The 26,273-nt window shown below is 39.3% G+C and overlaps 1 protein-coding gene across 11 annotated transcripts in view; it reads left to right on the top strand.

Moving 5' to 3' along the window:
- The window catches only part of GAB1 (GRB2 associated binding protein 1), a 94,620-nt gene that overhangs the window by 49,944 nt on the left and 18,403 nt on the right, over nucleotides 1-26,273 (top strand). For 8 of the 11 annotated variants that reach the window (XM_082281698.1, XM_082281688.1, XM_082281691.1 and 5 more), the window contains 6 exons: nucleotides 6,200-6,494; nucleotides 17,018-17,231; nucleotides 20,326-20,406; nucleotides 22,469-23,070; nucleotides 24,901-24,986; nucleotides 25,193-25,496. In XM_082281698.1, coding sequence (XP_082137824.1) covers nucleotides 6,437-6,494; nucleotides 17,018-17,231; nucleotides 20,326-20,406; nucleotides 22,469-23,070; nucleotides 24,901-24,986; nucleotides 25,193-25,496 — 1,345 coding nt within the window. In that variant the 5' untranslated portion in view covers nucleotides 6,200-6,436. The remainder of the gene's footprint in view (nucleotides 1-6,199; nucleotides 6,495-17,017; nucleotides 17,232-20,325; nucleotides 20,407-22,468; nucleotides 23,071-24,900; nucleotides 24,987-25,192; nucleotides 25,497-26,273) is intronic. The other 3 variants (XM_082281692.1, XM_082281696.1, XM_082281694.1) reach the window with 2 other exon arrangements.

A 26,273-nucleotide genomic window follows, 5' to 3' on the forward strand; every position in this document is an offset into this window, starting at 1 on the left:
TTTCCTCATATCACATTTGTTTGTTTTCCAGCAATGTGTTTGCATTTCTTAGTATCAGGCACTACTAAAAGTAGAATGTTTGGACTGTTGTCAAATCATGGAATTGCAGTTTCTGCTGTATAGAATTAAGACCCTAAACATTCTTTGGTTTTTTTTGTGCTCAGTTTAGTTGTTCTGTCTTACGTTTCAAAAAATAAAGGGCATAATTTTTAGGGAAGAGGACAAGAGGATGTCTACTGGCAGTTGGTGTCATGACAAGGGTTTCAGAAATAACTAGTAATTACATGTTCTTCAGTTCCTGGTGCTCATGATATGGCCTGTAAAAAAGAAACCAATTGAAAAAACCCACAAAACCAACCAACCAAAAAGGTTTTAAAAGATTTACAGAAAATGCTTTCTTTAAAACACCCCAAAATAAGAAATCTGTATAGAAATACATAGGGAAATTACAAGCGTTAATTTCTTAGCAAAAACATTTGAAATTTTGCAGTTTCACCATGTTGGAGTTAGTCCTGCAAGCCAGAAGAGCAGCAAGTGGAAAAAGTAAAGTCCTGTACTTGAAGTATCGTTACCTAATGTGACCTCTTTTTGATACTTCCCGGCAGTCCTCCCAAGTACGTGCCTTGTGGGATGAAGCTTCTCCGTGATAGTTGTTGCTGGTCTATGCTGACCACAAACAGGGTTTAAAAAGAACCACAGTGTGAAGGAACACTTTTGTTTCATTTGAGCTTCTACTGGGATGCAGAGCACGGGTCTAACACACGAGTCAGTGAATCTGTGCCAGAGGTGTGTTTGTCTTCTGCGATGACTGGAACACCTGGACACTGGAAATGTGGAGGCAAAAAGGAGCAGAAATACTCCACTTCTGTTTGGGGTCCTTCTTCTGGTTGTTTGTCAAAGACGTGTACCAATTCCACTGTTTAAAATTCGCACTGAAAAATAAGTAGAAAGAGAGAAATAGATGAAATAGATGGGAGCAAAAAGCATAAAGAAAATTAAATCTTGATCCCAGCAGACAATTGAAAAATGCTCAATAGTAGCTACAGGACTTAAATGTCCGCAAGAGCATAATGAAGTCACCTCAGGCTGTGTCTTTTGCTGTTCCTACTTCTCTCTGGTTCATGTTCTGCCTTCTGTTTACTTCATAAGTTATTTTGGAGCAATGAAATGTCTTGTTGCGCATTTATGAAACACCAGGTATTTTTTTGGCATCTTCCTTGTGCCCCTGGGTAAGTCACTTCTTTCTGCCAGGTCTTAGTTGACGTCTCTGAGAAAAGAGGATGCCAAGGATGCCAAATAGTGCCCTTTTAAAGTACTCTGTGAGTACAGAGATGCAAACCTAAGCAGAAATGTCTGCTCACTTGAGAGATGAGAAGGAAGGCAGGCCTGAGATTTGTAATTTTATTCTTGGGTTTATTAGCAGTGTTGCTGGAGTGGGGTATAAGTGATATCCTCTTCAGCTTAGCCAGTGTGGAGCAGTTTTGAAAGATTTTTTTTACTTAATGCTACCCAGAAGAAAAATGGTGGCAAATGTGCTAGAAGAGGAAAATCAGCTTTAAGCAACCTTAGAATGGTGGGTAATAAGAGTAGGAAACTACAGAAGGATAACCGATCAGTATATCAGTAAGCAGTTACTCGGCCATGCGAGAGCAAAATCTGTAAAAAATGGACCAGAAAAAGCTGTCTTTGATTTAACATCTCTAAGCTTTTATTTAAACGTGTCATGTAATCATTTGGGCCTCTTGAGCAACAGCTTAAGGGGATCTAAATGGAAGGTTAAATCCTTTTAAAAATATAAATTATCTGCTCTTTCCTGCCCCTTCCTCCTTCCTTTCCCTTTCCATTTACACATACATCCCCTATTTCCTACATCTTTGAACTACAGCCAACAGCTGAATGAGGTACATCTCGAGTGAATATGAGGAGAGGGGAGGGGAAAATAATCGCTAAATGTAAAGATTAAGGGAAGTATAGCTACAACTTCTTCAACAGATATGCCTCTTGTAAATAGAATATATTGTAAATTCTGTGTACTGCATACAACTTTAGCTAGAGTAGTTAAAAAAACCACAACTAAGCCCTAACACTGCTGCATGATGCTTTCTGTCAATTTCTTAGCTCATTCATTCACATTGAAACCAGTAGTTTGCATATACCTTAGGGAAATAAAACCCTAATCGTAGGAATACCTTGGTTTTACTTCGTAAACCAAAATGCTGTGTGAAAAATACAGAATTCCACTGTTCCTTTGATCATTTGATGCTCTGTGGGTGAGCAGCTTGTCACATTTCAGCCTCCCTCAAAAGCAAGCAAACAAGCTCGTTTCTATAGTTATGATGGTCTCATGATACGATGGTCTCATGACAGAAGCAGGACAATGTTTGGCAGGCATGGTGGTGTCCTGTGTTAGGCCAGCTGATCTGCTGTGCAGCCCAGAGGAGAAAACAAGCTGAGAGGCACACAAGGCCTTTCTTAGACTCAGAGAAAAGCAGCAAACCTTGTTAAACTGTATTTTGTAATAATTTACAAAGCCTACACAGGCTTCTGGTGAACTTGATTGCCATGATGTTTGCCTTACAGCACTTACAAAAGGAGCCATTTTTCTTCTGAATTAGGTATTTGCTCTGCAAGCAGTGTTTAGTGGCTAAGTGCTAGTATAATTATAAAATGTATTTTTAAACCCCCTTTATATTAATAACACATTTTATACATTTGAGTAAATCTTTCTTTTAAAAAAAATTTGCTCAATTTTCTTCCCAAAATTAAAAAACTGTACAAAATGTTTAAATCGTATACTGGCTGGTTTTTTGACTTCTCAAACTTAAAGTAGTTGACTTCTAGCACAGAAAACCAGTGTTGGATAATGTATGGCTTATAATACCATCAGTTATGTGACAGATAAATAATTGGTATCTTTAATTGTCCTGTGTCATAAATTGGTTGCATCTTTTTGGGCGATTATGAGAAATAGTTTGTAGCATGCTCTTCTGTAAGAGGAAACACAAAATTTTCAAACAAAAATGACCAAATGGGTTAAAAAAAAAGAAGATTATAAAACTTGCATAAGTACGTATTTGCACATGTGCACTCTCTCTTTTAGAGATTTCTCTTTGGAAAGCTGTTGCTGAAGAAGCTCTTCCTTGCACATATAACACAAACACACTATTCTATACTTCAGTGGGGCAGTGCACAGCTTTCATTGCAGCGACAAACACTCAAATGTTAAAAATAGATCAAGCTTTAAGAATTCCAGATATTTTCAAATAACAAAGAGTGATTTATGTGAGCTCATTTTGCACTTTGACAAAGTATAGAGGCACTTTTGTACTATGATTAGCAAGGGTGCTGATGTCAGTTCGCTTGTCTAGCTTTAAGCTTTATTCTGCTGCTAAATTGTGCTTTGTACTGTAATCCAGAGAACTTTTGTATCTGCCTTATTAGTGTGTAGTTTATGGAATTGCTTTTGGTTTTGAATATAATCTGTGCCAGTTTCAGAGAGTGTGACTCACTATAGGACTGAAATAAATGTCCACATATACACTATGTGAAAACTCTTCAAAAATAGTAGCAGGTGCTAGCAGGCTAAATTCAATGTTTTAAATACTTTATAGTTGCTGTTTTGTAGCCTGAAGGGCTGAAAGGAAATTCTTTTTAGCTGGTTGGTTTTTCTCAGTTTTAGAGTCCTATTTACTCATTAATACTCAACAGAAATTGTCAGGATTGCTAAGAACCTTTCACTCTCTGACACAGTACAAGAAATAAACTTTTAGAAGAGGCACGCCTGGTTGATACAGAGTTGATGGAGTTTTTTTGCACGGGGTTTTGTTGTTGCACAAATTGTGAGACAAAATGCATCATGCTTCTCAATTGCTCTTGCTCCTCTCATATCTCGAATCTCTTTCCTCCTGATTTCTGCTTTGAAAATTTCATCTGAGTGACTGAAGGCTGAAGTTAAAGATAAAGCTTGTTTCTGAAGCAGTTTGTAGCAGTTATCTGTGATCGGCCTTGCCCAGAGAGAGAGCCTTTGCTACTGAAGTTTCCTGTTATCCCAACATCTAAGTTGTCACTTGATTTGGAAACGGGAAACAAAAGAAACTCTGCCAATGTTTTTGGGTCACTGTTAAATGGTGCTTATCCAGCTGTGCTACTAGAATATACTCACTTTTGAAATCTAAATTGAAGGGGTTTAATCTCTTACATCTTCTGCATTTTAACTGTTCATCCAGTTAAACTTACTGCTACCATGGAAATAGTTGCTTGAGACTTTGACTTGATTCACACAGTTCAGCATTTAAGGACAGATGCTGTTATTCAGAACTAAAATAAATACAATTGTTTTGTAAAGTATAGACATTATTTAAAAAAATAACAAAACTTTTAGAGCTTTGGTAGTTGGAGAATGGAACACAAGCCTTAATTAAGCTGTCTGTCATTTTTCCCTTTCTCTTGTTCTCTGTATTATCTTTTCATAATAGCTTTCTAAGCTTGATACCCTGAAAAGGCATGCCTACTTCACAATGAGGGTTTTGTGAGTCTCTGGGGCAAAGCTGACGGCACTCGTTCAGAGCTCGGAGATGGCAGTGGAGTTCTTGCTCTTTCTCCCTTATGTCCTCCTTCCACAAGTTTGTTTGAAGGTAGCAGCCACAAAAAATTAAATGGATGCACTCTTGTACCTCACAAAAATGGCTCTGAATCTTTCCCTAATACATAGTAAGAAACTCTTGTTTTCAAAGCTGCTGTCCCAGTGTTTAAAGGACATCACACATCTTGACCCCTTCTGGGACCATCCTTGCTGATTCCATTTCTTTCCTTCATTAGGACACAGCCATGGCTGGTCAAAAGGAAAATGCACTCACCTGTCTTATTCATGCATTTCTTCTGCTGTTTTTTTTTAATCTTCCAAAGGACTAGCTGAACATCTTGTTTGGCTTTCCTAAAGAAATTTCAGGTGGAGTGCCTTGGGGCGTAGTGTGGTTCTGTGGGGTAATGCACAGTGGCTTGGCTACTGCACTGATTTACCTTGGTCTCCAACTTTGCTGAAAAGTATAAGAGCAAATGGATGACACAGTGATGGCTCCCCACTGTGTCTGGGCTCTGCTTTCAGACTTCTCAGTATGAAAGCAGTGCAGCTCTCGTAGTGGGCCATGACAGTACGTCTGTTTTCTTCCGCTGTGCCCATTATCCTGGCACTATATAAAGAAGCTGCTAGCACAGTATTGCTGAGGAACAAAAGTGCAGCCAAGTGGGGCAGTAAAGATGCAGTTGGAAGCAGCAGGACAGCTGTATGCTGAGCTTGGTTGCATGGTTTGAGTTAAGGTCTTTCTTTGATGAGAATTATGGCAGGTGATGGAGGCCCACGGGATGAAAGGCAGCTGAGGATTAGTTAGAGAATGAGACATTTTGCTTTTGCTTTTCTCTCAGACCAGGGTCTTTCTGCACCATCAGGAGGGCTGGTATAATAAGCACAGTGTCAGACTATTGAATTCATTTCTTCTGTATCTTCCCCAAAGACCAGGTCTACATGGTAAAACTATAACATTTGGTCATTCTCTCCACCCCCATCTCTCTAATGGTTTCAAAAAATAATAATGTTGCTTTTTTGCTGTAAGAAGTACTACTGTAGGAATATGATGAGGTTCTGAGTGCAGACGTGCCCTGGCATTGAGGAGAGTGTACAATGTGAGCATTGTCTGTTCTTTAAATGCAGGTCGCTATCGTTGAGTATCAGTGAAAAATTCAGTTAAAATGCATCAGCCTGAAACAACAGATATTGGAAACAAAACACCATGGAGCACTTAAAGATGTATTCTATTTTGTTTTTCCCATGCCTATGAGAGCTTTCTTCAGAAGCCCTTTGTGTGTGCTTTTTTCCCCCCTCTCCTGGTCCCCACACCACTTTTTCTTTAGTGTATTCATGCTTTCTCATTTTGTAAACAGTGATTTAATTTATATATCCACTTGTTATAAACAAAGCCAAGATATAAAATTTAAAATACAAATTCACTAATCCTCAAGTCCACTGCTGTAACAATACCTAAATAACGTCAAATGTGGGTATCTGGTGTGTAACCTCTTAGAATAAAAATTGAACTACTTATTAGTACAGGGTTCAACCCAGGTTGAAACCATACACAACAGGTCTTAAAGTCTGATTTCTTCCTTCTAATTTTTCTCCCTTTTTTCTCTGCCCAATTTCCAGGCATGGAAGAGAAGATGGTTTGTGCTTCGGAGTGGCCGCTTAACAGGGGATCCAGATGTATTGGAATACTACAAAAATGACCATGCCAAGAAGCCTATCCGTATTATTGACTTAAATTTGTGTCAACAAGTGGATGCTGGATTAACATTCAACAAAAAGGAGTTTGAAAACAGCTATATTTTTGATATCAACACTATAGACCGAGTTTTCTATTTGGTAGCAGACAGCGAGGAGGAGATGAATAAGTGGGTTCGATGTATCTGTGATATCTGTGGGTTCAACCCTACAGATGAGGGTAAGTTCTGTTGCTTTTTCTGAGAAAGTGCAGTGCCTACATGTGAAGAACGTTTCAAAGACCAGATGACTATCTTTAGCTGGCATATGTTTTAAAACTTGTGTGTATTGGCATTAAAACTTCCTTGTTACCCTGAATAAAAGCAAGCAGAACAGAGGGAGATATTCAGAATTTGTTACAAATTAAGTGTGCCGTAGAACTTGGATGACGCTTTTCTGTTCTGTGTCATGTTAGGTCTTAGGAGTATAGGAAAAATCTCTAAGTAAAGTCATGCACAGCAATAGATCTTCATAATCATCAAAGGAATTCCATTTGGTATAAAAACATATGGTTATGCAAGCAGGAATGAGTGCAAAATATCAGGTTTCTAATATTACCATTTCTCTGTCTGCTTTGAAACTTGGGGGAAAAAAAATCCACCCCCCATCATCTGAAATAAACAAAAAATAACTTGCACTATCCAGCTCTAATCCTACCAAAATAGATATTGTGTGAAGGCAGCTTGTATGAAACATGATGGTGTGTTTAATTCCTTGCAAATACCTTGTGGCCATTGTTTGTCCTGAATCCATTCTTATTCATTTACTTATTATTCCTGCATTCCTTGTGGAGATTAGTGGGTTACATGACTTGCTGTAGTTCTGTGCACAGTTCCAAGAAAAGATTTAATAGAAGTGGTAATAGGGTTATAAGGCATGCCTGACTGAAGGGGCTAGAATTAAATCCCTGCTTTTTGTAGGATTGTGGGTTGAGGGAGGTGAGGCAAAAAAGGCAGCTTGCATCACTTTGCTCCAGCCAAATCTTCAAAAGTGACTGGAAAATACTGTTGTGTGTTCTGAAAAAGGGGCCCTTTTCTTTCTCCTTATTGCAGTTTTGAACTACAACTTTGTCATGAAAACCTCATCTATGACTTGCCACTCTAATAGCAAATTCGGGGAAGGGTGCTTGTTTTGACAGCTCCAGCGTGTTTTCGTGGCATCCTGAGCACACCCCGGAGCACCTGCAGCACGTCTCAGAGAGTGACTGCCGTGTGATTTCAGTGCTCAGCCTGCCAGGTGTCCCTGTGTTCCAGAGAGGGGTGGGCAGAGGGGTAATACACCAGTGCAGCTGTGGGCAGAAGTCCTTGGTTCCAGGGATAACCTAGGAATCTGGTATCTAAGGAGGAAATGTGTTCACCTGGCAGCTCTTCGTCAGAGCACAAAGGAGCATGGGTCCATTGCATGGAACAGAGAGGTGGGGTCACCTCAAAACCATCAGACCTTTCCTCTGAGAGCTGGTGTAATGTTAGCCCTTAGTCTTCTGTCATTGAACTGAGGATGAAACATGCTATGGATGTGGAGAGATGTAACTGTGCCCTCACAAACTGATTTTTGCTTCAGTGAATTGTATCGATAACTTCTCCCCATTGTACTCTCATTGCATGTTTCATCTTTGGCGTTTTAGCTTTGGCTGAACTGTTCCAACACTTTCACACAACTGAGAGCTGACAGTACTGTCTGTTTTGTGGGTTTAGTGATGCCTTGCAGTGCACTGAGGAAGAATTAAAAAAAGGAAAATGGGAAAATCAGTTGCTGAGTCTTTATTGCCAAGTTCTTATTTTTCCAAGATGAATCTTCCTGCCAATGGAAGAGCAAGTCATAAATGTACTTTATAAAATCTGTGTTCTCCTGCAGTTTATTTTGGGAAGTTAAAGAACAGGTGAAGTTCAGACAGTAAAAAAAGTATGATTTTAGTCTGGAACTAAACAAAAAGAGTATGGGACATAACCAATCTTCCTTTTAGCCTGTGGAAGAAGAAGATATAGTTTTCTTTGAAGCTGGACAAAATGTCTCTTGCCAGACTGATTAAGGGTTGTGTTGTGAGAGTCCTGTCATTGGCATCCTTAGCTCAATCAAGAACCAGGGACACCACTGCACTATTGCTTCTGCTGGGGTTCATTTTGAAGCCCAGGCCCATTTCCTCCTTGGGTTTTTAAAGAAAAAAATGTTACAAGATGGTGGTAGCTACTGCTATTAGAAAACAAATGTGGAGTTTCTGTTTTGGTGTTGGGATAAATGAGGAAGAAAGAGTCGTAACTGTAGAGAGACCAGAAAAATAAAGATCAGAGTAGCTCTAAGCTGCTCCTTTCATGCATAGCGAAGATTCAGAGATTCCTGTGCTGTAAAGTTTGGGGTTTTTTTTATTTCATTGGAAATTATTTTGAGTACTCATTTTTACCTAATGCTTTATTTTGACCTTCCAACTAGAAATTGATCTATACATGTGAAATCTGTTCATTGTGGAGATCTGCAATGTTACATTTGTATTTGGGTAGAGTAGATAAATTTATGTTCTTCAGTCATAATTACAAGCATTGAGTCTTCACATTTCTGGTTGCATCATAGTGTAGGGTAATTTGTAATGATTGCATTACAATTACAATATATGCAATATTTGGCTTTTTATAGGGACTTTCTTTTATGAAAGGGTTCACAGTGATTTAGTTATTTTAAACTTAAGACAGAAACAGGAAGAAATTTTTATTTTAAATAAGGTCAATGAATCTTTTAGAAATAAATTTCTGGGTACTTTTTATGTTTTCTTAGCTAATGCTTCTTGTTTTCAAATGGAAGCTGTAAAACATTTCTTTGTGTAGCATCTTCTGTTTAAAACACATATGCAAAGTTGAGGGGAGCGATACATGAGCATTGAGTTTGGGTTTGCATAGAGTTTCATACTGCACTTATATCATTCATATTTTCTCTGTAAGATCATGATATAATAGATCATCTAGAGGTTAAAATGGAACTATAAGGCAAAAATGTGTCACCAGTGTTTTGTGTGCTTTGAACTCTAGTGAGAGACAATCTGGGATGGAGAGACTGAATGGACCTGGGTAATGACTATTCTGCGCCTGCTGCTGTGGAGACGTCCTCTGAAATACTGTGGCCTGAACTTTCAGAAGGATGAGGATAAATGTTTAAAGAAAGGTAGAAATAGAGGAAGTGGCTTTCTAAAAGTGATTGATGAGAAGAAAAGTTGAAGGCTTTTTTTTTCTCCTGAGAAGAAAATACTGAGGGAAGAACTGACTTTCAAAAAAAGCAGTGATAAGCAAGACATGATTAGTTGTTATCTGAAGAGAGAAGTAACTTGTTTTTCTCTCAGTGAGTGATGTAATGATAAAGAAAATCTTTCTAAGGATATCTAGGCTGTGAAAGCCCTTCCCCAGAATTTAGTGGATGAATATTTTATATGTGATCCAACTCCATGTTTCTGTAATTTAGTGAATTGTGTGCTTGGCAGAGCAGGGGAAAGAGGAAATGATCTTCCTATATGCAAGCATGTTACTTGCATGAATTCATTTGAATAAATATAGAAATAGCAAAATAAACCAGAAGAAATAACAAGGTAGAGCAGAAGAGGGAAAAAGGGAAGAACAAGACGTTGAAATCTACAATTACATTTACACAAATAATTAAATGTGGTGAAAAAAGTTTCTGTCATCCTAAGGACCATACTTTGAAGGCGCTGCAGCTTGCTTCACACGCGATGCTTTCAAAGTTTCTGTTCAGGCTGCTGCTATCTGGTGTATGCCCTCATACCTTTCTGCCTTTGAAACAATACGAGTATTTTTGGGTAACCATGCTTTTTTAAAATGATGTTCTGATAATCTGTGCACTGCAGGTTGATCACAGCTTGGATGCGGTACCAGAGACTGACAGGATGAACATAATTTCACCTTCCCATCCTGATTCCTTGTCTTTGATAAATAAATAGAGGTTGTTGTAGGTGTTTAGGGTGCCCTTCCTGCATGAAGGGTCTGCCTGTAAGAAATAAAAAATGTTCTTCTTTGACAGCTTTAACAAGTGGCTGACAGGGGCTGGCACACTTGGCAAATCAAAATTGCCATCCCAATAGCATATGTTGAATATTCAAGACCTTGGTCATTAAAAGGTTCAAAAGTGAGGAGAAATAGCTGACCTTTTAGATGAAGGCAGGGAGGCTCTGGAGTACTATAAAGAGAAGTGCAATGACTGAGTAATAAGCTTAAAAAATATTTGCAACAAGTTTGCACTATGGAGATGATGTACTTAATGAAGAGTTGAGGTGGTTTTGTATCTCTCTGATACGATTAACTAGAAAGAATTGTTGGCTCAAAGGTGACATGCCAGAAGTATGTGTGACTGATGACCTGGAGTGCAGTAAAAAAGAACACAAAAAAACTGAGTTAAGCATATAAGAGAAATGCTCCAGAGATGGGTTGTGGGTCTGTTGTCACAGAAGTGAGGCAGTAGGTTTAGAAGGAACAAGGGCATAAAGGCATCTCTTTTGTGAGGGCTTTTTTGATTGCTTACTTTGAGTAAGTGACATTTGGGGGATAATGGCTACTGAGACATACAAATATGATTTTCTTTAAGGGTGAAATTACTGAGAGGAAGGTGATGATAGACTGTGAAGAATGAATACATGTTAGAGATTTCTGGCAAAATTTAATAGGAGTAATCAAGGGTTTGATAGAGCTGGTAGCTGGTGGCTTGAGCTGAGTAAAAGGAGGCAAAGCTGAGATGATCATTGCCTGTTATCCAAAGGAGAAAAAGAAGACAGCAGACAGGACTAGGATGTGTTCTGCTTCAGATGATGTGCTAAAAGTACAGATGGTTAAGTGAGATGATGATGATGAATAGAGCACAAAATCTGCAAGAGTAGGTCTTCCCTTGTGAGATGTGAGGAAAAAATACATATAATTTAAAAATAATTTACTATCGGGGTATGATCAGAATCTTAATCTTGAGCTTTTGAGGTCATTCTCTTAAGCTGACAGCTGCATGTTACAGAAGTTCACATGGAAGGTGATTCTGCTCTTCCTTGAAAAATAGACTGAATCTATTATGCCTAGGTAATTAATTTTCTCTGGTTCCTGCTGGACACCTCTTGTACTGTTAACATTACTTGAGTCACTGGGAGAAGGGTTGGAAAGGTGTTTTGCAGGTTGCTGTCGCTCAAGCCGTGAGGTGCTGGGAGGCAGCACATGGATTGATGGAAGCCTCTGGAACACAGAGATTCCTACAGCCCAGGCACCAAGCTGGAGCCCCAGCTGGGAAAAGTCACCATGTGGTCAGAGCACCAGGCTCTGCCTAGGAAAGCTCTGGGCCTTTTCAGTGAAGAAAAAGAATTCCCAAGCTTTTTAATGTGGTGGGCTGCACTGTTTCTCTTCACGAGTACTTACAGAAGTTAGTCTATAACAGGACTCCTTGATTATTTTTCCTGTGTCACCCAGCCTGTGTACCATCTGAAGATGGGGAGAACAGGCTACAGATGTTTCTCTTATTTCTCCTTTTAAATGAATAGTCTTCAAAAGAAAATTACAGGTGGAGAGGGGGAGTCAATTCTGAGTGCAAACGCTTTTGGTATTTTCAAATTTTAAATGGGTAACCAAAAGTGCAGCTTAAAATTACATATGAACTGCAGATAGTAAGTACTAAATTTCAGATGTTAACTCTGAAAGCTGGAAACTTCAGTGTGTGATGGAACCTGGAACAGTTGGTTGTGTTTCTGGTTCAGGTGGAGGAGGCAGGGTTGTCCTGGGCATAATGTACAGTGCTGAGTTCCTCATTCCTTAAATAGGGTATCATGTTCATCTTCAGAAAGAGAGAGATACTGTGAGATTATATTAAACTAAGAAAACAAACCTATGAAATGCACAGGAACTTTTTATCAGAGCATTATAAAGGACTTTCTCTGGGTGTAGCAGAAAGGTTCAGTATTGAGCTTTACTGCATAGATTTCATATTGATGCCAAGCTGATCACTTAATGCCAAAACCCAAACCCAGGCTCGTGTGTCTGTGCCCCTTCTGGGCTGGATCTGGCTCTCATCTGTTGAGGTAATGTGTGAAAAGAGAAAGAACCCACCAGCATACATGTCCTTGTGCTCTGTGCATGCACACGTGGCCCTTTGATTCCAGGATCTCTCAAACAAAGAAGTTCTTTTAAGGTTTCAGCTGAAGTTATGAAGTTTGGTTTTTTAAAATTATGGCTCTTACTATTGTATCTGTAAATTTTTGCACAAAGTTATTGCTCTGGTATTTTGTTGGCCACTGCTTATAATACCTGCATTATAGTAAGTGGATTGAATGAAACATCTCAGAAGAATAGAAGAATCATGCCATTGCACATCTGTTGCTGATTCACTGTTGCAATGGGAAAATCCCATTTCTGTTCTCATATTTCTACCTACAATGTGCAAAGAATGCATTTTCTTACTTTGATTGCAATTTTGACATTTAAAGAAATGCTTGCTGTAATGAGGCCTCTGTGTTTGTTCAGTATGAGAACATTGCCAGTTTTTGCATAATTAGATATTAAGTGACTGTATATCATAGTGTAGAAAACAATTTAATTTTTGCTTTCATTAAAAAAAATACCAAAAAAATCCAAACCAAAATACAAACCCAATCCTAAATGGAAACTCCCACACTCAGATATTTTTCTAGGTTGCACGCAAAGCACAGATATATAGGAACTGGTGGAATAAAGAAACTTTATATAGTTAAGAAGGAAGAAAGAGAAGCCTTTTATTATTCTTGTTCAGAAAATGCTCCTTTTATCTCATTAATTTTATATGATACGAAAATAGTTATGAGGAAAAAAGTATAAATTCTAGTGAACATGAAGCCTATAACTGCTCTTAAGAAGCCAACTGAGAAAAGATAAAACTCTTGCCCTGTTTTGAGAAAGCTGCTTGTTCTAGCTGTACTGAATGCAGGAATTATAAAAACAAAATAGGATTCTTGTTAGACTCATTTGCATGTTAAATATTCTGGCTGTTTTTCCAGCTCCCAGTTATTTCAAAGCAGTCCGAGTGTCTGAGTTCTGGGAACAAACCAAATTACTTACAATGCTCTTTGGTGTGCAGATGACCCCTTCCCTAAAAATGTGCTAGTCCAAAGTGGAGCAAGTTGACGATTGTACTCTTTGAAATCATAATAGGCTGCTGGGAGAGAAATTTTCCTTCATATCAGCTTCAGAGTACGTGGCTGAAGAGATTATTTGAGAGGGTGCAGATAGGCAAACAGCCTTCATTTGCTCGGTGATGAAAGCTTTAACATTACTGCTTCCCTTGTAGGCAAATTTGAAAATGCATCAATGCATAAAGATAATCTGAAGTGCTTTAGACCAAGTTCAGTTTCTCTTTAAATCAGGCATTAGCCCACACTATTTAACACATAGAAAATGCCTGTATGAAGATTAGTTTCACATCAGAAAGTTGGTATTTTAATAGTTAATGGTCTATACACTGAAAAAGCCCCAATACTCAACCAAACCACACAAACCCCAGACTCAAACAAACCCCACACAGATCTGTAGGAGGATCAGGGATTTTATCAAGCATAATCTGTGTCAAAATAAATGAGGCAACTCATCAGAAGGAAAGTGTCCCTAATGATCCATTAACATTAATGGGCTCCAAATCCTTGCTCAGAGAACAGATCATAAACCTTCCAGACAGCTGGACAGGATCACCTTTAATATTCAGTAACAATTGAAAGGGAAAGGTTAGGATAGGAACAGAATGAATCATTGTTATGTCTTTGTAAATCAGAAAGTGTGCCCCAGACATTTTTTTTTTGTGCTTTGTGTGCAGTAGTTAGTTTCCCTTCTCAGGAAAAAAAAAAGTAGCAGAGCTAGGAAAGGTGAGGGTAAAGGGAAACCTGAGGTGCAATGAAATGGCTTCTGCACCAGGAAAAATTTAAGCAGCACCAACTCAGTAAAAACTACCACAAAGTTGTGTAAAGTTGGGAATGGGAATTATGAGTCGGAGGCAATTGTTCACTGTTTCTCTGAAGATGGGAGCTGAAATATATCAAGTGAAGCTATGGGGCAGCAGGTCTAAAAGGAAGTGGGTTTTCATGTTGTGTGTAATAAGGTGTGAACCTCACTGCCACAGGATGGTAGTAAAGGTAAAAATTATAAAGACACTCAAAGAAATAGGAGAAATTCAGAGAACAGTGTGTCAGAGGCTGGTCAGCAGAGGCTGTGGAAGCAGCCTCTGCCTTGGGGTGCCCCAGAAGCTGGAGCAGTACATCAGACTTGGTGGATACATTGGTCCTCTTTCAAAGTTCTTGATTTGATTTTTCCCTGGAAAGTTACCCTTGAGTCTTGCTGCTCTTCCTGGGAATGCTAGTGCATGGTCTGTTTAATTGCATCAGGTCACGTAGGCATCTTACTGTGTACCTGTTGGGCTCTCCTGACTGCATGAGGGCTGACTGACACACCCATCTTCCCTGGAAGCCCCAGGGATATCCTGTTTGATTTCTTTTTTCCCCTCGTGTGAACTTGGCACCGAGCAGTTCCAATGACATGAAGGTTGGTGTAGCCAGGGACCAGGAATGGGGTGGGGACTGTGTCACAGGGAAGCTCTTGAGGATCTCATCTCTAAGTGTGGTCAAAGAATGACATATTTGGCAGGAACCCTTTCTTCCACACTCTTACTGGTGCATAAACTTACTTGTGTTCCTCAGTTAGGCAGGGGACAGGGCAGAGAGCTGCTTGTCTTTTCTCCCACTACCACTTTTCCAGGAACAAGAAGTACATTCCTGGTAGATCTACTCAGGCACTTCCCTTTTCCTGCTGTTGAGCCCCAGCAACAGGGAAATCAAGAAACATTAGTAGGTGCCTCAAAAAGGCTCCTTCAAGCTCTGAATTTCCTAAATGATAGAAAGCTGTTCATGTTTTGTATTTCAGACTGTAGAAAATAAACTGCTTTTTTAGTAGCTTTTGCATCCAAATACTGTTGTATTTGAAAGGAAGAAAGAAGTGACTCTAGAATATACATAAATAGGAAGAGCATAGGAATTATAAAGACAAGGGTATTTAAGTAAACATTGACTATTTTAAGTAACACTTCTCAGGGAACAATTAATGTAATGAATTTTATATTTTTCCTCCATTTTTCTAAACCATAGGACATGGTCAGGAATTTTCAGGAATATATGTTTCAAGAAATGTAATGTGTAAAGATTTTATGAAGTATAAACATCTCTATACTATTATTTATCTGACCTGGGTGCATCCATTTATTTTTATGTGTGTGATCCCTGGATACAGTCTGGTTTTTCCTTTCTTCTGCTAACTAGTTTGATGAATAGGTCAGTCACAACCCTTCATAATAACTTTTTTTAGGCTATCCTACCTTTTCAGGTAGGTTGAGTTGAGGAATTTTCATACACCTAGACTCTTCCACCCACATGGGCGTGGTGGGATTTAATTTCTGAGCCTGTTTAGGTACCATGGGAGTTCAAAGCAACTGCTGCTATTTCTATTTCCACGTCTAAATCACTTGAACCTGGCATACACAGAACTGGAAGCAGGAGGGCTGTGTTCTGGGCTGCTCATCTGGTTTTTCCCAGGGTAGTGCTGGGAAGCAGAAGCTGAATGAAGCTACTTTGTAGTGCATAGCTGGCCTGTAAGCCTGGGAGGAGCAGGAGCATTGGATAATAATATGTTCATTTAAACAATGCTAATAATCAGCATCCATTCTTGGGATGAGCAAATTGGAATGTACAATGAGTTGCAAGTACAAGGGAGCCTTGATAATTGGGAAATGGTTTGCTTAATTATGTTGTTCTTCGTCAATGTGTCATTAAAACAATGAAAAAGTCAAATGATTATTTAATGTTGTGTGGTGTTGATATTTTCTAGTCTCCCAGATAATTTAATAGTCTGGATACATGTATTTGGAAGGAAAAAAGTTACTTTAGAATATACATGGATTGGAAGTAGATAAGAATTAGAAAGATATGGTTATTTTAAAAAAAACTCACAGTACACCTCTTCTCCCCCAGTCCAAAAGAAAGCCAAACTAAGCCAAAACAAAACAAGAAGAGAAAACCAAAACCAAACCCAGCCACAACTGCTTCAATTATTGCACAACAATAAATACTTAGGGTTGTAATCAGGGGGCTTAGTGGAACTTGTTACCTGTTGTACCTTTGCAATATTTTTGTAGTTGTAAGGGATGTTCCTGTTCCATTGCAAAAGCAGCACTTTTCCTGTTGATTTTCAGATATTGAGAGTGGCCAGGTCTTACCTGGTGACTGATCTCAAACGCTGAAGTGACCTTGGTCAAAAAGGAAAGAATACTTGTAACTGCTGACTCAGGTTGCCATATTCAAGTAATAACTTATGGGCCTTTGTCTGCTCTTGATTAAGACAATAGATTTGTGGTTTTAGCTGTATTACTGCAGCTGTCAGCATCTTTGTTCTTTCTGTGGCCAGAAAGCGGGTTAAATAAGTCATTAAATAAGGCAGAACCTCCGTTTCCAAGGCTTACTTAAGAAATTGATTGCAGTTTGAAAATACAAAGATTAAAATATGAATATAAATACCCTGAAACAAATGTTAGCATCCAGATGTTCTCACATCCATCAATTTCACAAATTTGAACTAAAACCCGAGATTTTTCACATCCTCTCTTAATAATTCTCTTAATGTTGAAAAACTACTTCTTCATAGTATAAAGAATTCTTTGCTTATGTGTTTGCAGATGCTGTGAAGCCACCAGTTAGTTCTTTACAACCATCTGCTGAGTTACCCTTGCCCATCAACACTTCACCGCCTTCCATGCAAGCAGAATCTTCCCTTCCTTCTCCGTATCGGCTTATTAACGTCCCCCCTCTGGAGTCTTCCTCTGGTCAAGAAGATCCTCAAGACTACTTACTGCTAATAAACTGTCAAAGTAAAAAACCTGAACCTATGAGGTCGGTGACTTTTGTTTCTTAATAACACTTGTTTGTAGTACAGACCAAGAATGTTTGTGCTAAAAGCATTTTTTTATTGCCGAGCCATTGAGCATTTGGATGCACATGATCTACTTGGGGAAGCTGCCTGTAACTTTTCCTTCTTTTCTTTCCATGCATTAAACCTTTTCCTGCAATAGTAAGTTTTTGATCAGTGCTAGATCCATATTGCATTCTCCAAAAGTGTGGACAGCAATTGCCACCAGAAGTATCACAGTAATGCAGCAATCCAAGCATTTCATTGTAGCTTGGAGTGGTGCATGGCACAGAGCAGAGAAGTACCCTTTCTTTAGCCACAATCTGGTGTGCTTAGTCTAGTCTAGGACTAGAAAAAGCTGGATGAATTTAGCCTTTCTCCCTCCTGGCATTTGGTGCCCCAGTTTTGCCGGTTAAGGCTTTCATGGAAGGGGTTTTAAAAACATGCTGATTTTATTATCACCTGCAAGGTTACCACATCACTGAGTACCGTCATCTTCAAGTGGTATTTGTTTACTATTACTAGCATGGGTCAGACTCTTAAACAAGAAAAAAGCCAATTATTTTATGATAACTAAGAATGCAGAGGCTGAAACCACTCAGCTTCCATATCCATTTCAGCTTTTTACAAATAACAGATATATAAAAGGAAGCTCAAATAAGCTTTATTTTTTACTGAATAAAGAGTACCTACACAGTCAGTTCTTTAAAGAAGTGTGCAATAGGAAATTTGAAGGAAAAATTTAGAACTTCTACCGAATTGAATCTCTATTTATTTCTCCAACTGCTACTTCTAACTTAAATAAATGTACAGCACCTCCTGCATAGGAGGATATGATATTCATAGAAGCTGCCTGGGAAATATCACTGTGGTTTGCCAGAATGGAACTTGGTGGCCATTGCTAGAGCAGGCTGCCTAGGGACATACTGGAATCTGTCCTCTTTAAAAAAAATGGTTTAAAAGAACCACAAATTAACTTGACTGGACAAGCTCCTGAGGAGCCTTACCTGATTTTGAAGGGTTTGCTTAGAGGTATTGGAAAAGCTCAGCAGATAGTGTCCAGAGGTCCCTTCCAGCCTTGAGCATTCTGTAGGAGAACCTTATAAATCCCTCTGGCAAGCTTCTTTTCTGCAGTAATTTCAAATAAAATCTGCTGGGGTACTTCCAGAAAAATAAACAAAACATACTCTTTTTGTGATTACGGAAAGTACGTGGAAGGCTGAGGAAAGCTTCCTTTGAGAGTGTTTTCATGAGTATTTCGCATGCTTCCTTAGGCCATGCCTTTTAGTGGCAGTGCCTCCTGCATCAACACCTTGATGCTCTGCCAGTTTTCCTGTGCCATGTGTTCTGCGCTCCCTTGGCATTTTTATCTTGCTCTGTTGTGCCTGAGGAGTTTCCGGCTCCATTTACTGATGATTATGTGGTAGAAAAGTATCCACCCTTTACAGTCTTCCTTCTAAAACAAGGGAATGCGCCTACAGTTCCCCCAGAGTATGGAATGTGCAGGTTACAGGCAGCATGGTGTGCCCCAGGACCTCCTGCAGGAGAAGGGGAAACCCAGTGTTAAAGGTTTCAGTGTTTAGTGATGTTGAGAGGCTGATAGGGCCCAGGAGGTACGTCAGTGTTCCTGCCAAAAGCTTTTAAGTTTGGTTTCACTTCCAGAGCAGCTTGGCAGAGGAATTGACTTGGATTTCAGTGCCCTGCCCCATCAGAAATGTGTCTGAGTGCCCGTTTCCTTCTGAGAGGGACAGGCTCAGCAGAGTTTTACCACCACAGCATGAAGGTGTTTTTAGGAATTATGAAGGTTGGGATGTGTAATTGACTTTCTGACCTGACTTCCACAGTTATGTGATGTGTGGGTTAAGTAGAGACTGAGGAGACCATAGAAGGGGGCACAAAATATGGCAAAGTACAGAGTCCCTGATTAGCCTGCACAATTTCTCAAGGAAGTCACTGGTGACACAAGGAAGAAGGTACAGGGCAAGGCAAAAAGTCCAATGGAGATACAATGCCTAGTGAACTGAAAGAACTGAACAAAATCTTTGGGAGTTTAGAGATTGTTTAAATAAGTGATGGTTTTGTAGGAATATTTGAAGACATTGGCATTGCGATCACTTGGATATTATATGGGCTTAGTTTATTTTATGTAACTAAATAGCTGTGTCCTTTCATTAAAAAGGCTGTAGCAATGAACATTCAGAATAACAGCCTTACTGGACTTTTGTTTCCACCTATAAGGACTGCCTATGTTTTATGTCTGATAAAGTGGGTAAGCTGCTGGATTTGGACCACAGCATAGAGCATATAGACATTTTCCTATAGAATGAGAGCTTCGGGTATCTGTGTAGCACATTACTAAGGTGATTTGTAAGAGTGGACACTACCCCAGTCCACATCCTGACAGGCAAAGAAAGAAAACCAAATGGCTGCATCATTTTCCTATAAATTTCCAGGCTTGTAACAATTTATCTGTGTATTTCATACAGACTTGGTGTAAAGTGCAAGGCTTAATAGCTGTATTTAAACAGGCAGCTACTGTTACTTAAATGGTGATTTCTATGATGTTTTCCCTTTAGACTTAAAAGTGTCCAATATGCAGAGGGAACATTTTCTATTCTGATTCTGCATGTTACTTTACAGGTAATCTGGGAACCACTGAATTTTATTTCAAGGCTTTGAGGTTTTTTTCTGGGTGAGAGGAGTAACTGTGAAACATAGAAGTATCTGAGTTGCCTCTTCGGGATTTCTGAGGATTGTAGTGTTTCAGACAGCATTCATTACAGTGTCACAGAGTGCACCACATGCTGTTGTGAGAATGCCTTGGATGCAGCAATTGCAGCTGTAACAATCATGCAGTATTTCATCTAAAATAGTTTTATGCTCTAATCGCTGCTGACTTGAGAAAGAACATTGTTTCACTGTAGCATTTAGTGAGATTTTTAAGGTTTGTATTTGAATCCTAGATAAGAAAATGCAGCCAAACACTACTTCCAAATCCCTTATTGTTCTGGCTCATTCGAGAGGTGTATTGAAATACTAAATGCTGTCTTCCTCATCTTTCCTATGTGTATGAACCAGCCAAGGGTCACCCTTTCTCTCAGAAGAAGGGCAGGAATACCTGCTATTAGAAGACTTTGAAAGTAAAAAGATTCCACTGCAGTGAGTCAACAGTAGCCATTCTTGGAACACGTGTGAGAAATTAATCACAGAGCCATTAACTTGCCTGAAATTATTGTTTGTTTGAGACTCGTCTTGCATGGTGTTCTGTGAGTTTTAACAGAAAAACTATGTAACTTTGGCTTCCATTTTCTGAAAAGAGAGAGCTGGTTGTTATTTATTTTTATGTCTATCCTGTTTTTTCTATGCTTTCTTCTCTGTTGCTGTCCCAGATTGCTGGCACACAAAAGCAGTTTTGCTGCCATTTTGTTCATAATATTCTGTTTAATCAGTTATATTGATTCCTGCAGATGGGAAAAGAATCAGCTGAAAAGGATGAGTGGTCAAGCCAGCCTGAACACGTTATTTGCAAAAATGAGATGATTACCCCTCAGACTAAAACACTTTATAAACCTTTTTCCTGGGTCTCTGTTAACAAGTGGTTTTTAGTATGTGGAGGCTGGCTTTTTACTGGGCTCCCCTTGCCTCACTGCCCCACCTCCTCTCTGTGCACCTTAATGCGCAGTCCTTGTGGATCAACAGGCTGGACAGTTTTCTTTTTCTGGTATGCGGAAAGAGATGTCCAGTCCTAGCACTGGATAAGGGATAGTTTGGCCACTTACCATAATTTGCACATATGTGATGCCCATGTGTGATAACACTGAATTCATGTCATAGTCATCCTCTGCTTATAAAGTGAGGAGTTATCATTGTGCTACATCCAGCTTTGCCATTATTTTAAACTGAGGTGTAAAAATGCTTTAATACTTATCGTAATAACCAATGGTTAATGGAATGTTTAAGCCAATTGATTTTTTTATTGAGCTGTACTAAAGGGAAAAATTAAAATTCCTGAAGTACAGAAGTCATTGAAAAAAACCCCAAACCGGGAGTAGTCTGTTCCTGTCAACTATGCACTGTGTGTTTTCAGAATTATACATGGTGTTCTTATCGTGATTAGTGGTTAATGCTGACTTTTGAAAATAGTTAAAATTCAGAGGCTGAATTTCCTGTCTTCATATGCATGTATAACTTAACACAATGGTATGGTATTGAGGTAATGAAAATAGGAAATATCATGGTATGTTTGATCAAAAAGTGTATGGACTTCCTTAACTACACCACTAACATCTCCAGTGTTAGTATTTTGCCACTGTCTTGACTTTCATTTAAGCAAGGAGCCAGACTGATAACAGAATTTGTCTGCCTAGAGCACGGTAAATGGGGGGGTTTACAAAGGAAATAAAATTATTATAAGATGGTTACTTTCCATGTAAGTTTACTGGTAGTGGTTAGTACCTGTACTAATGAGTGCTGTTCTCATAAAAGAATTTCCTGAGAAATCAAAAATAAATTTCTCTGCAACTTTATCTAACAACACTGCCTTCATTTGCATTCAAGACAAAAGCTCTCTGTTGCACATGCAACCTATGGATTTTTTCCCCTCAAAGAACATACTATTTGCCTCCTATTTATGATCTTATCTCTTATTTCTCTTTTCCTTATGTATTTCAAATGAGTCTTATATGGTCAGTATAACTTCAGGCATGCATTTAGGGGGGTTACAAGCAGTCATATTTTTTCCTCTTAACATTTTGTTCATAAGGATTAGAACTAGCAAGTACTGCAAATCCAAGTATTGAACATCTTATTTTTACCTTTAACAAAGCCAATAAAGTGCTGCTAGTTTGCAGCATGGGTTAAAAAAATAAGAATTAAAAAAACCTCCGGCCCCCAAACAAACTCAGCTTCAAACTGGCATCATGAAAATCACTTGCTTTATGAAACATCAACCTGTTGTGGAGCTGTTGGTAAAGCTCCACAACTGTGCTATGTATTTCACATGCATGGATTTGTATGGATATAGCTACTTAGGATCCTTAGGTACTACTGTTTGTTTAATAATTAAGTTCTGCACCTCATTTTAAAAAAATAAAAATAAAAAATTGGAAGACACTGGTTGACTTTTTAGTTGGTTACATGATAAATGTTGTGTTTATGATTTGCAATGTTTATTTTTCTCTATTTGTTCATCAACATTCTAATCTCGCAATCTCACATGTAGATCTCATGGTGACTCTGCAAAATCCAGCTCTTCAGAAACAGACTGCAATGATAACCTGCCCTCCCACAAAAACCCTGCTCCATCAGGGAGCAAGCACGTTGTGAATGGCTTCTTCCCGCAGCAGGGCGTCTACGACTCCCCGCCTTCCCGCCCCGTGCTGACGCTGGCAGACTCCAGCCTTTACAACCTGCCTAGGAGTTACTCCCAGGATGTTTTGCCCAAGGCAGCATCTCCATCTGGGACCGATGCAGAAGGAGAGCAGCATGTTTTCAATACCCCGTCAGCAATGTCATTAGATGCACAGATGAGGCACATCTCCATTAGCTATGACATTCCCCCCACACCTGGAGGTACTTATCAGATCCCGCGAACTTTCCCAGAGGGAACATTGTCTCAGACTTCAAAACTGGACACTATTCCAGACATCCCTCCACCTCGGCCACCCAAACCTCACCAGGCGGCGGATCGCTCTCCTGTGGAAACCTGCAGCATCAGTCGCACTGCTTCCGACACTGACAGCAGCTACTGCATCCCCGCCGCAGGAGCGCCACCCTCGCGCAGCAACACCATTTCAACGGGAGATTTGAATGTCTTCCGGAAAGGTCAGTATTCCATTATTCCATGTGTGGTCCTACAGAATTTTTGTGTTGAATTATGTGATATGACGGATACAAATGGGCTGAATGATGTGAGGGGCATTTCTAGCCTGTAGGAACAAGTGTGTAACCCCTCACAAAGTGATCTGTGTTCACAGTGTTTAAAATACGTAAGAAAGAGGAAAGGATATTTTTAAAGGAAACCATCAGAACAGCAAAGCACAGAACATCGGTAAGGGATGCACATTGCACTGTGGCATTCAGCCTTGGCTAAAAATATTTGAAGATCTAGACATATTTATTTGGTAATGAGCTCATATAACTGAATTCAATACTACCATTATCAGTCTTTCAGAAAGACCAAAGTGAGGTTAGTGAAGGGTGGTCCAGTCTGCAGGAGCTGAAAGTGTTTCATGAAGCTCAGTGGGATATGGTGTATACCCAGAGCTTTGAGATCAACCCTGATTTGATGATCATTGCCACCAGCCTTTCTTTCTGTCCTTGTGATAGATTTGCTTACTGCAGTTTTTAAGTAAAATTAAGGTTGTTCCTTGTGGCCACCTAAACGTTGGTACTCCAGATATGCTGCGTTGTGTATTGTCTTGTTAACCACTCTTGGGCTAAGGGTTTCATTTTCTTTCAGATTTCTGAAGCAGGTGGGTATTACAGTGTTGTTTTTAAAGTGAAATTTTATGCTGGTTAAAGTTGATACTAATGTTAGAGGTGATTTTAAAGGAGAATTGTTTGAAATGAGGGATGAATTCAAGGATTTTAGAGGAGGGAGTATACAGAATAGGTGTGATCATAGAGATGCTCAGATAGTATTGTTCTATTTGTCATTCATTTTGTAGACTGAGTGTAAAATATTGGTGGTTGTTAGTGTTTTAAAATTACAAAGTAACACTATGAAAGATCCTTATTTTGCTTATTCTTTTGCTTATTTATTTTGCTTATTTTCTCAAAGCTGAGATTATCTGCCTCAGGAAAGTAGTCTTTCTGAAAACACTGTTTAAATTTGGTACTTAAGGACAGAGTTGTTTATCTTTCCTCTGTGGTGAAAATCCCAAAAAAACTTCAGAGGTATTTTTCAAGGCAAGGTGGGGATAAACCCCAGAGTTTGCCCAGTTTCTATGCTGGCATCATGAAGAGGGGCGTCCCTGCCACAGGGTAAGGCAGCCTGCTGCCTGCACGGATGAGCAGCACCTGGGAGCCAGGAGTCTCACAAAGACCCCTGTCCAACAAAGAACCAGCCATGGAGCTGAGGACCTGCTTAATGGGGACTGCCAAGATCCAGGACTCCGAAAAGGGAGAGATCTTCGGTTCTGCAGCAGTTCACTCCAACTGAAAGCCCCTGGAGACCACACTGGGGAGCTGAGAAGGGATTCACCTGTTCCTGCAACAGATGGGATCCTGTTGAATCAGCACTTTCCAAGCAAAGGGCATCAGTCAGAAAACCTTTCTCCAGACCTTAAACTGCATCTGCTGTTTGTTTATTTTAGAATAGGTTTTTCATGAGGGCCCAGATTCTCACTCTTACACTAAGTTAGTACACCTGCTCAATTGAAAGATAGACTCTGCTGCTTCTTTAAAAGCAAAAATTCATTTCTTTTTTCTTGCCATGGAAAAACACCACTGTAAGAGCTTCAAGTTGTGACTGATGAGCGCTAAGGTTGTTTGTGAACACAGTCCTCTCAAATATAGATAGGGCCACAGTTTCAGGAGGTGTGTTTGTGTGCTCTCAGAAGGAGACAGTAAATAACAACAGTCTCTGGATACCTGTGCCAAGTGACAGGAACAGGGGTGATAAATAGCCACTTTCTCTTCTTGTTTCTTTAGAAATTAGTTCTCAAGACTGTTATGATATTCCACGAACGTTTCCGAATGACAGATCTAATTCATTGGAGGGCTTCCATAACCACTTTGTAAGTATGACTTGATCTGATGAGAGGCAGCAGTGACAGTGCTTGAATGCTCTTTGTTCCTGAGTAACAAAGCAAGCTGTGCAGTGTTTGTGATTTTTCCGTTTCAATAGAATATATTAATCTGAGTAGATTAGGTTAAAAGATTCATATGATTCACAGCTGATTGCATAACTTATTTTGTTAAAGGAAATATATGTTAATTCTAGAAAAACAGAAGCATGTTGACAGTGGGAAGTGTTTCAAGTGAAGAACTAGATGAAAATTATGTCCCAATGAATCCCAACTCTCCTCCACGACAGCATTCCAGCAGCTTCACTGAACCCATCCAGGAAACAAACTATGTACCAATGATACCAGGCACGTTTGATTTTCCATTATTTGGAAAGCAAGTCCCTCCTCCTGCTCACATGGGTTTCAGGTCCAGCCCAAAAACCCCTCCCAGACGGTCGGTACCTGCTGCAGAATGTGAGCCACCGCCCGTGGATCGGAACCTCAAACCAGACAGAAAAGGTGAGGAAAATGTCCAAGAGAAGCTAATTTTTATCATCTAAGAAAATAACATAGCTCTCTCAACTTCTGATTAGTGGTAAATGATCATGTTTTTAGAAATTATTTGGCAAATGATTTTTATCCCATGAGATAACCAAATCACAGGGGAGCCCTAGGAGTATTTTTAACATTATTAAAACATCACAATAACAATGCCAAATAAAGGCATAAGGTTAGATTTTATTGATGTAGTTACTAATGAAAAAATGTCACTGAATTCCTAAGATTCAGAAGTGTCTCCTTGTATATAGAAGACACTCATGATGCAGAGAGAGAATACAAAGCATTGGGTAGAACACAAATTTATGGCCATAACAATGCTTGGTACAGGATCAGGTACACACACTCATTTTAGAGGGCCCCTTCAAATCTATTCTAAAAAAGTAATCTCTTGGATCCGGTGCATAATGTGTTTATTTTTCCTTAAAATAAGGGTTATTTGGGTCACCAGACTTCTTAAGGAACCAAGACAATTGGGTTGTAATGTATCTATGAGAGGTACTTGTATAGAGAATCTCTAATAAATAGATTGGATTTTCCAGTTTCTATAAAATGTTTTATCAGCCATCTTACTAGAAATACAGGCAAATGCTTAAAGAACTTGTTTCCCTACTAAGTTATTGAGACAAGATAACTTAATTTCTTGTAGAAGAGGGAACTAAAGAACATTAGGTCAAATGTCTGCCCTGTTTTGCATTTGAGTAAGTCCTATGTTTAATCTTATGTACTTGAAAAAAT

The sequence above is a fragment of the Coloeus monedula genome (assembly GCF_965178545.1).
Source record: "Coloeus monedula genome assembly, chromosome: 5".
In the NCBI taxonomy this organism is placed as follows: domain Eukaryota; kingdom Metazoa; phylum Chordata; class Aves; order Passeriformes; family Corvidae; genus Coloeus; species Coloeus monedula.